The following is an 11785-nucleotide window of genomic DNA, read 5'->3' as shown; positions in this document are numbered from 1 at the left end:
ATCTTATAGCCGCAACAATGGATATCCAAATGTTCTCATATTTGATATCCTTAATACACCAGTTAATCTTGAGTATCTACGACAATGCACTTTAAGGTTGGATATAGATAATGATGATGATATTAATGATGTACTTGTTTATTCTTTTCGGAAGCTGACTGATTTCAGCATTGGCAAACAAGAACTGGTAGGTTATTGTAATGGATTACAGTGCCTTAGATCAACTTGTGTCCGTAGACAATGTTTCTTTCATATAACAAATCCTAGTTGCAGGCCAAAAGATCTTATGGGCGCAATGTATCCAGTCCCTGATAAAGCTTTCGTTTTCTGTTGTGGTTTCGGGTTTGATTCTTTAGCTAGTGAATACAAAATTGTCCTTAATTATTTATTCCGGTACATCGCGGTTATCGACTGTTATTGATCTTCATGATAAATTCAAGTGCATGGTTTTCACACTGGGAAGTAAATCATGGAGAGAGTCGTCTTCTCCTAATACCCTCCCTGTTATGACTATTAGTACTGGGGAGGAGAAGAAGAAGAGAGTAATTATGTCGAGGATGAGTTTTTCGAGATCAACCATACATGTTGGTGGAGCTCTTTACTGGAGGGTACTTACTAGAGACTATAGGTTTGGAGGAAGAATTGGTGATGGGAAGGAGGATCAGGAGACCGAAATGTTGCTATGTTTTGACATTTACCGTGAACGCCTTCAACTCATTTCTCTTCCAGTTGAATGTGAATTAAGGATAAAGGCGGGGACAACAACGATGACTACTGAGCAGGAGCAACAGTTAATTGATCATTGTCTTTTGGAATTCAAAGGATCTCCTTGTATTGCACATCTACATACCGGTGAGCAGAAACAAAGGAATAACAATTGTTGTAATTGTAAGGTTCATTTGTATGTATTGAGGGGCAGACTCAAGTCAGCATGGAGCACAGAGAGTCTTTATATTTGCAGTGATACTAGCATGACTCAGAATATGTCTAATCCTCCTCCCTGCATCATAGAAACAGCTACCTCTGCTACAACTACGACCACCACAACCACAACTGCTATTACAATTGCTGCTGGAGCTGCTACTACAACTTCTACTACAACTACTAGTACTACTACTCATGCGGATCAGCCAATAACACGGATACTGTGTGTATCTGATAGAGTTATTCTGTACTGGTTCGATGACGTTTGTGTTCAGTTCTACGATTTTAGGAGTAAACGTCTCAAGATGGCGAATTATACGCCTGCCGATCCTACAAAAGAAGGTGAGTTGTTTAACCGTGAGGTGCGGAGACTACTCTGTCCTTTTGTTATTGATGGCATTGATACTACTAATAAACTCATTTATTGTAGACGGGATCATATCGATTATAAACTCAATATTTATGTAGAGAACTTTCTTCCTCTGAAGACCTTCCTGCCAAAAAGATGTACTATATCACGGGATTATGGGAAGTGGTTATCTGAAAATATGATATAGAGGATGGTCTAGGTTATGTGTATACGGACGGAAAAAATAGAATGCCAAAATATCATTGTTTTTGCAAAAGATCATCTGCGGAAGGGTCTATATAAAAACTCATCACCATTCATCTCCAATCAAAGAAAGAATGCTTCCGTTCCTTTCTTCAGGTTCAGCCACTGGGGGAAGAAATGAAACTGTCTTCCTCTTGATGATGCATCAATACTCTAAACAGGTAATCTATAAAAGGCATGATTAGAGATTTGCAAGGCCCTATCTAGTACTAGGGCGGTCATGTCATTGGGTGGATACCTTGTGACCGAGTTTCTTCTTTTTCAACGGTTATTGGCAGCAAGACGTTTTGCAATAAAAATAAATGATGATTGTTTCTTACATGAAATTCCTGTTTTCACACTCCATAGAGAATTCGGATACTGAGATTTTGCACCAGCTTGTGGCATTTTTTCCGAGAAAACCCAGAGATGTCAAATGTACGTACGAGTATTTTTGCAGTTCTTGTAGTAATTAATTTTTGCAAAGATTAAGATGGGAAAGATTTCAAAAGTGCCTGCCAGCGTTTCGTGTCTACATGAGTCAAAATCATGAGTCTCCTGTTCTCCGAGGAATTATTAATCAAAACAGTCATAGGATAGGAGACCACCAAATCTGAATCTGACTCATGAGTCGCATGGTAAGATTGTTGTTGTTGCCAAAGGTGCGTAGGCATCCAGTTATCAAGTACTTTCCAGTCAAAAACACGAACCTAATCCTTTCATATTTCTATCTATCTGGTATCTGGAAAACTCTGTTATACCAAATTGAGTGAAGAATCATATGAAAGACATCATACCTCAAAGGACTCGTATGCCAGAGAAAATGCTGTCGTACCTTCTTCACGTTCATCTGCATGGCTACATACTTGTCTTCAGTTATAGAAAGAAGAATACTCTTCAAATTTGGTATATCTTTCTCTGGTACAAACACAGCAAAAGCTTCCCAATTTAACACCTCAAAAAATGGAGGGACAAAATTGTCGGAGATAATCACCGGAACGCATTCGAAGAAGATGGATTCCACGACCCTTGGACTGTTGACTTCGTAACCCCTGGCACAAATACAGTATTTACTGCTCTTCATAGAATGAATGTAGCTCTTTTGGTTCATATTTCCACCACCATAAACGTGCATATCTGGGTCTTTGTTTTCCCAGTGCTTTACTAGTATTTGACGGAGATACCCATGCATACGACCAGCGAAGAAAGCCAGAATTCTTCTGTGCAATGGAGGCTCACCTCCTAAATATCTGAGAGGATATTTCGAACTATGAATGTTCGTCTCTGGAAGAGAAACATCTTTCCCTATCTTGAAGCCTACATTGACATCAGCGTTGCAAAGAGCTCTGATACAAGTGCTCATATAGTCATTTGTTTCTTCTGGGGCCTGCGGAAGATTAGTGCAGTTAATGTAAACAAATTTTCAATTATCAATTTCAATTATCAAAACTGAGAGATTAATATTGAGGAAGAGAAGAAGCATACCCAATCATGGCAAGCAGCAAGAAAATGATCAGCTCCACCGGTTCTATTCCAGAAAGGATGTCTTGCTGCTATTGTATCTAAATAATTCTTCAGATATTCACTCAGGTTCTTAAGGCCGTGTGAGATCGGCACATGCATTATTCCCTGTAGAGCTCTGCTACTAAAAGGTAAATAAAACAAGTGAGCTTCCGTAGGGTCGTTAACAACAAATCTTTTGTTTCCTTCCAGCTGTCTCATGAACCACCCTTCAGAAGCATAAATTCCCTTGAGGCGTGGCGAATGGAAAATGGGTTTAGTTCCTTCCTTGTAGACGTAAACTTTTAGCATTCGTTCCATTAGTTCGTAACTTCTGTCAATGCCAACAATGGAAAGTTATATGGTCTACTTTCTCAACTACTATTAGGTAGATTTACAATGTTCAGTGGAAGAATGAAGGAATACTGGTCTTTCTTCAATCCTAAGTTGCGCAATATTCATACAGTAACATACATGTGCAGAACATTCAAATCAAGTTGAAGATACTGCGACTCTTCAATGGTGTGAAAGGATAAAATAAATTTCAAGAACACTCGCTATTAGACAACGGAATACAGATCAATTACCTTTTAAATGTGGAAATATTCCGAAAAAGAGAAGCATAAAGATCTGTATCTTTATCTACGATTGGAGCATTCTCGATGTCTGACCTTGCAGTTAATAATTCTCTGTCGCGAGGAGAACTCCATCGTGGTTGCTACAATTCAATAGACAAAAAAATTTAACATAGAACAAATGAAGGTTGGATACAAATCAGTCTTCATGGCCAAATTAAAAGACAAAAGTTTAAGTTAATACCATCGACCGAAAAGTAGAATGGCTTCGTACTAATAAATTGCTCATTTCATGTATCGATGTTACTAAACTTGCAGGTGTAATTTCGCTTTTAATTTGAGTTTCAGTATACTTAGTCCGAGTAGCTGGACCACCCTGCAATACTGAAAACTCAGACACTTCCTTGGAACCCAAATCATTGTCGTTTTTAGATAATTCTCCATATTCGACTTGTTCTTCTTTATTAGTCGACTCCAACTCATCAAGCTCCATACCTTGTGTTGGAGAAGGTGAAGGTGAAGGCGGAAACCTTCCATCCGTCCAGTCTCTTTGATCTGCGTGAAAATCAAAATCAGAATCCCCTCCAGTTGCTTTCTCGTTTGGCAACTCATCTCCATGCATAATTTCTTTTTCCACAGATAAATAATCTGTATTTGTTACAAATGATTCAAGTGAGACACTGGGATAGAAACCAACCAAATCTGTCCGGCAAGAGACATCCTCCTCAACTGAGAGGCTGGTCATTCCTGGTTTAAGAACTTTACCACAAGTACTATAAAGGGACGATAAATTATATCCATAAGGACGTGTCAAGGAAGATGACTGAATCACTAGAATATATGTAATTATCATTCCCATCACCAAAACCAATAATTTCATGGCTGCAACCTTCTGATACTTTTTTGTCGGTCGATAGAAAAGCTTCTGAGATTTAACTTCGTAATCCATAACTCCAGAAATTGAATCCCAGTAACCAAATATAGCTTAGAAACTACTAATCAGTCAGTTACAATCCCATGGGTGATACCTGCTGACTGGTTGAAGTGAACAGAACCACTCTAGATATTTCCGCTAGAGAAATAAAAATGAATGAAATTGAACAGATTAAACTAACTCGAAATAAATAAGCTGAGAAGCTTGAGTTGGCTCCTATGAATCAATTCATAACTCAAAAGTTACATACAATCTATCAATAAATCATTTGTAGGAAGAAAACTTGTTATACTAAATTTATTTGTTTACTTGAGAGTACATCTGGTAAGAAAATTACTTCAAAATCACTGCGGTAAAAGTTTATGCGACTGAAAAGATACGAGAAAGAGTACCATCCTCATTAAGCAAACCATTTCTGTCGTCAAAGGAGGAGAAGGAGGAGGATGATAGAACTAGATATTGCAAGTGCAGAAGTATTGTAACAATATAAAATAAAGATAGCCGTAATCAGCGGGTGTAAATATGAGTCTACGACTTACATTAGTATTACCAAGAAATGGCAATAACTAAGAGACAGTACTTGTTAGTGTCATTAGCTGACTTATATTATTTGTTGTGCCGACAGTCAAGGAAAGGTACAAGTTCTATTAATAATTAACATATTTTAATAATCGAATCATTATCAACTCCACTTTCGATATTTCGAAGAAAAAGAATCAAATTTGAGGATCATCTCGATGTCAAAATCGAACTAACAATTAATAATGGAAAAAGATTATCAGTTTCACGTGTTATTGTCCTCAAATATTTCTAATAGTCGAAGGTTCCAAAGGTTTCTCACCGCCAGTAGGCTTGACGTCCAGCTCTTTAAAGCTTATTATAGATCAATGTCACTGCTCCGCATTAGATCATTGTTAGAAAAAGAGTCACACTCTTAATCCTTTTTGTCAACATGTAAGGCGAATATTCGGAGTCGGAAAGAGGTCTGAAGAATTGGAAATTGTCACCCCTGTCAACTCATCATCTCAATGCTTAGAGGCTGAAATAGGTATTGCATATGGATAGGAATGATTATTATGGAGGAGAATCCACCTCTCTAAATCTCATCCAGGTAATTATTTTACAACGTTGTTGTTTACGGAACACGTGATCTTACATTCGATATATCCATGTATGTAAATTAAAATTATTGGGTTACAGCTCTGGAAGAAATTCAGAGGCGATGACAAGCCCCCAGAGCAGTTGGGTTCAAGCAGAGAGTACAACGTTGATATGATTCCCAAGGTACGTCAATCTATCAATTTGCAGGTGGTAAGACCGCTTAGTTTAATAGATTCCCGTAATATGGCTGGCTCAATGTTGAAGTTTACGAACTACTAACGACAATTGACCCTCTAAATGATTCCGATCAAAAACTATTTCACCAATTTGTTCATTCTTGACAAAACGAAAAGTCAAGATGAAAATACGTCCATGCAAAATCATATCCCCAACTGAGGAATTGTTTAAGAAGGATGCCAAACGGATGTTAGAAAACGCACTGAAACAGTGTCAGCTGACCGATAATAAGAATGAACAATGGCTTTATATTTTTCTTAAATGGCTTTATATTTTTCTGTAAGTTATAGGAATACGACTTGATAGATGACATAGGATTTTTTTTTGCTAGTTGATTCTAATGCAAACAAAATTAGAAATTATTGAGAACATCCTTTAGTCCTTGAGACAAACAAAATTAGAAATACCAGGTAACTCAAATTCATGGCTAACTTTGATCACCACAAATACCAGGTACGTTGTACTAAAATCCACACATTTTGAGAAAGACATTAATCTATTTATTATACTCCCTCTGATTTTGGAAAATAAATAATTTCATCCTTTCATTTTAATCTAAAAATATGGCGAATTGAAAAAGTGAACATATTTTTTTTCCAGAAGCGGAATGAGTAATTAATGCATGAGTCTGCTCCTATTGACCCAACGCGGAGAAAGCCATCGTTTCAGTACTCACTTCTGCCTAACTCATTATAAAGTGATGGGACATGATTGAGACGTACGTATTATCACATTCTATTCACTAGTACTGATTGGCCTCCTTAGAAATAGTCCAACATCCCCTAGATCATCCTCTGTGTTTATGAAGTTTATAAGCCTTGGAGACCATAGCACATCATCGTCTCGGAATCTACTAGCCACACAATCGGTGTGCAACAGTTAGCCTATGGATTTCCAAGTACACTATCACAACCACCATCTAGTTAAGGAGTTTCGTTCAAACAACTACAAGCAACCTTTTATTGATATGACGAACCATAATTTGTCAAACCCAATGTAAGTGAACTCCATGAAAATCACAAGAACCTTTATTAATTTCTTCCAATTGGATACAAAGTAATAAGCAAACCCTAACTTGGGATGCAAATAATCTTTCTCTCTCCTAAATATCTTGTCTAAACTCTCAAAAAGCTCTCCCTCATACCAGGTTGCTCGGCTCCTTATATAGAGGTTTACATAGTGGATGACAGCTAAGAAAGCCTTTATTTTCGGATTTGGCGTGTGTTAATAACGCACGCTTACATTGACTCTTATCGCACAGACTCTATAACATCGCATGGCTCTTCACACTTTACTCGTGATTAAGCTGACGTCATGTGATGCGTCATTTGGATAAGCAGTATGCGATCGTCTTCTCTCAGTCTTGATAATCATTATTTCGCACGTTTAACTAGTGTGCGGTATTTTGTATCTACATTTTGCCTCTTCTCATGTCGTTTATTTGGAAAAGAGTGTGATATGAGAAACTCCAATTAATACTGCCGCACCTGTTCACTTTTTCGTATTCTTCTCTGCCGACATATTCCCCTGATTTAGGCATGACAGCTTACACGCGTCTTTTAAACCATTCATTATCTCACACGTCTTTCGTAACCGTCTCTTCTTATCCGTTCACTTTCAATCATCGCATTAATGGGGTAATTATCTTGGGAATCGGGAGTAAATATTTTATTTACTCTCGATCGTATTCTCCTTTTCTCTTTTTACTCTCTTCCTTTTCTCTCTGCAAGTATTACTTTCTTCTGATGTTGTTCCTTTGATTAAAACTTTTTGTTGTTCTTCTATCTTTGAGTTAATCACCACCTTCTACCATTCTTATCACTCTTTTTACTCTTTCACATCTGATCTTGATTGATTTGATCATCTTTGTTTACCCTCGTTCCCATACTTTTAAAAATAGTTCTCCAAGCAGGATGGAAAATTCAAAGAAAATTCGATAGAATTCAACATAGTTTAAAGATAGAGGTTTTGCATTATCTATTCCCCCCAACTCAAAACCCACTTCTGCTTTCAACCCCAGATGGTTTTCACTTGATAACTGGAATGACCAGAAGATCATCATTTCAGTCGGGAAAATTCTCGCTGGTCTTCCTATCCCTCTATATAATCCCCAAATTCCTTTATTTTGTAGGATTCTTTCGGATGCGAGATTCTTGCACGCAGTCTTCCAATTGAGCGGTGATAATATCAGAATTATGGTAGAGTATGCTCGGCGTGCGGCCGGGTTAGAGTCCCTCTATCCCAAAAAGGTTAGAAAAGCTGAGTATGTGTATGTAGAGATTAACCCCGAGGAGTATACAGTATAGAATTTCTTCGCTCATTATAAGATTGTTATTATGAATAACGAGTCATCTCGCTGGGGTGTTCGAATCCAAAGGAAGGACAACATCGCAAAAGAGAATAAGATCATGCGAGATGTCGATTTCCATGATACCACTAATAATACTGCACGATATTCGAACGACGATGGATGGAATGTTTTCCCCATCATCGTAAAAGGTCCTTACATTGCTGGTCTTCATGCTGATGGATCAATTAATTCTCTCCCTGAGGGTTTTCTTGCTTACAATCCTTGGGAATTCAAATGGACTGAGAGAGAAGTTGTGGTATGTTTTTCATAACTTTTCTTATTTACTTTTATCTTATTTACTTTTCATTATTCATTCAATTCCTCATTTTATTAACCTTCTTGATTTCAGATTGCCAAGTTGAAGAAGGATCTAAGAACTTATGGGAGACAGAGCACCTTGGAAGTGCTACGTTCGATCACTGATGAAGTAAGAAATACCTTCTCTTATATTTTAACAATAATGTTGCCTCTGTTTCTTATCTTTATCTGTGAGCGAAGGTTGAAGCTGAAGAAGTCAGTGGTTCTGGCGAAGCTGTTGGCACTAAAGGCAAAGGTATAATTCGCAACAATAAGACTGCTTCTAAATCCTCTTCCAAGAATCCTTCTAAGAAGCGGAAAGAACCTTCTCCATCTCCTTCAAGCTCCCACTCTAGCGATGATGATGATATTCTTCTCACTGAAGACCCTTCAATCACATCTTCTATGGAACAACTTTCTGGCATTTTTTCTGATTCCATGTCTACAATTGGAAATGAGGCAATCACTCGCACCTGCAATACCATTCTAAAAATATGCGATACTCCTACTTTGGATGACGAATCCCTTCTCGGAGCTGCCTCAGCGTTGAGTCCAAGTTTTCAGTATTCACTTGGCTCTTTGGTAATCTCTATGCCTTAGCACCTTCTTTGATAATATCTTTATGCTACATATTCTTATATTCATCTCGTGTTTTCGCAGATGGCCCGCGTGTCATATGCTGTTTCTTCAGATTATCAGAGAAAACTTCGCAAGCTTGAGGTTGAAATTAATAAACTCAAGACCCAAGTTTCTACTCATGAGAATGATGCATCTGATCTTCGCAAGAGGGGCGATAAATTAGAAGCTGAAGTGTCTACTTATAAGAATCATATCTCCGACCTTCAGAAGAGGAATGATCAATTAGTTGGTGCGTAATTCTTCATTTTTTCTGCCAATATGTCTGTTTGTAACTTTCGCTCCCCTTTTAATTGTTTATTCTTGCAGAGATTTACAGCCTTACTGACGAAGCATCTTCTTTATTTCGCTCCCTTTATCTTTCTATTGATGATGATATTCTCCTTGAGTATCTTAACGCTTCCCTTAATAACCTTGCTGATGACAAATTAAAATCCCTTTCCTTGGAGGAGCTCAAGGAGAAGTACCGACTTCTTAATGTTGATCACAAAAGTGCATTGTCTACTAGTAATGGTTTTAAACGTCGCTTCTGGTAATCCAAAGAAAGGATTAAATCTTTAGAAGCTAGGATTAGTACTCTTATTACTGAGAAAGATGAACTTGCTCTTAAAGGTGCCAAATCTTTGAAGTAATTTCATGAAATCAATCTTCAAGTTCAAATAGAGCGGGATCTAGCTACAAGCGAAAAAGACGCACTTGTTGAACGAGGGAATTTGATCCGTTCTCTCCTTCTTATAGAGAGTGATGCTGAGTTTGAATGGGCTGCTAGGGTCTTAGATAATGCTAGAAATGATTTAGCTATAAATGTTAGTCTTGAATCTGATCATGTTACATTGGTTAGAGATATCCTTTCTAAAAAATAAGGTTGTTTATAATTCTTATTCCCTTGTTATTTGTTGATGAAGGTTCTTATACGGTTTTTAACCTTCTTTTCTTTTCTTCGCAGACGACGAGAAGGAATTCCGTGAGAAGATTGAGAGTCTGGAAGCGAAGTTTGTCGCTCGTGATTATAAATATAGCAGGCTCAAGAATAAGCTCACTACAACCGTTTCCAATTTGAGGAATAATGTTGTTCGCGTTCGTGATGCAGCTATTAAGAAAGTTTGTGCGGGTCATGGCATTCCTTCTTCAACTTATAAATTCGTTGAAGTTCCTCCGAATGAAGAATATTTTGATCTCTGACAGTGAAAGGGAATATGAGTATGAGGAGATTGACGAGGAGGGAAACGATTCTGAGGTTGACAAGGTCAATAAAGAAGACACGAATGGAAAATAGTTGATCTTTCTTTGCAGTTGTAAATCTTTTACCAATTTCTTGTATATTGAACTTCCCCTATATAAACTTTTAAGCATTTGAAGCTTTTTCAATGAAAATTCTCATTATTTTGCTCTTGTGTTTGTAAAAGTTGGATTATTGCTCTTTCTAACCTGTGATCTTTCGGGGTTAACCCTTTGATAATATCATGTGCATTTTTATGAGAGCATTGTATTCATTAACATGTGCATGAGTCTATCATATGGAGGTGAAAATGCGGGGGTCTAACAACCACATCCAATATTTCGATTAACAATCTGTATGGACTAACTCCAATATACTTTCTAGAGAATCAACTAGACAGTCAGACTCAATCTAGAGAAAAGTATATCGAGGAGTTAATATCTCTCTCTTGATTTGATTTTACTCAAGCAAATAGTAATCTGCGAGTCCTTATCAAATACAAGGATAATAAACTTGGATGGTACCAAAGACCAATATCCAAGGATCAATCAATTTCCAATCAACAACCAAAGGTTGGATTTCAAATTTGATAGATAGAAATGCACAACTTGTGATATTTTAATTATATAAAAAAATATAATGCGGAATAGAAATAACACAGAGACCAGAAATTTTGTTAACGAGGAAACCGCAAATGCAGAAAAACCCCGGGACCTAGTCCAGAATGAACACCACACTGTATTAAGCCGCTACAGACACTAGCCTACTACAAACTAACTTCGGTCTGGAATATAGTTGAACGCTAATCAATCTCACACTGATTCAAGGTACAGTTGCGCTCCTTACGACTCTGATCCCTGCAGGATACTACGCACTTGATTCCCTTAGCTGATGTCACCCACACAGAAAACTCTACAAGGATAGATAAATCTGTCTCTCACAGATAAACCTAAAAGTTTTGTTCTGTCTTTTGATAAAAATCAAAGTGAACAAGAACCAATTGATAAACCAGACTTATATTCCCGAAGAACAACCTAGTACTATCAATCACCTCACAATAATCTAAATCGTATGGTAGCGAAACTAGATATTGCGGAATCACAAACGATGAGACGAAGATGTTTGTGATTTATTTTTATCTTACCCTATCGGAGATATAATCTCAAGTCAATTATTCAATTGAACTTGTACGATGGAAAATGGAAAGATCAGATCGCTCAACTAATAGAGAAGTAGTTTCGTCTGCCTTCATAATCCCAATGAAGTCTTCTGTCGTTAATTGACAGGGTCTCGAGAAGAAACCTACGATTAAAGGAGAATCAACTATAGCAAACCAACTAGTATCATACAGGAGGTGTGTTTGCACAGTTTCTAGACGTCTCCTTATATAATTTTCAAATAAGGGTTTGCAATCTAAGTT

General features: G+C 37.4%; 1 protein-coding gene across 1 annotated transcript; it reads right to left on the bottom strand.

Moving 5' to 3' along the window:
- Nucleotides 1-1361: 1361 nt before the first annotated feature.
- On the bottom strand, nt 1362-5077 carry LOC113321546 (probable glycosyltransferase At3g07620). The gene is made up of 4 exons (XM_026569444.1): nt 3836-5077; nt 3604-3734; nt 3002-3350; nt 1362-2903 (listed from the first exon to the last, which is right to left on the bottom strand). The coding sequence occupies exons 1-4, from the start codon at nt 4538-4540 to the stop codon at nt 2244-2246; spliced, it is 1845 nt and encodes a 614-aa protein (XP_026425229.1). The 5' UTR covers nt 4541-5077; the 3' UTR covers nt 1362-2243.
- Between the last annotated feature and the right edge of the window lie 6708 nt (nt 5078-11785).

This window comes from Papaver somniferum, chromosome 11, assembly GCF_003573695.1.
Source record: "Papaver somniferum cultivar HN1 chromosome 11, ASM357369v1, whole genome shotgun sequence".
In the NCBI taxonomy this organism is placed as follows: Eukaryota; Viridiplantae; Streptophyta; class Magnoliopsida; order Ranunculales; family Papaveraceae; genus Papaver; species Papaver somniferum.
Note: the sequence above shows the minus strand (reverse complement) of the source record. Positions and strands in the feature narration are given on the sequence as shown.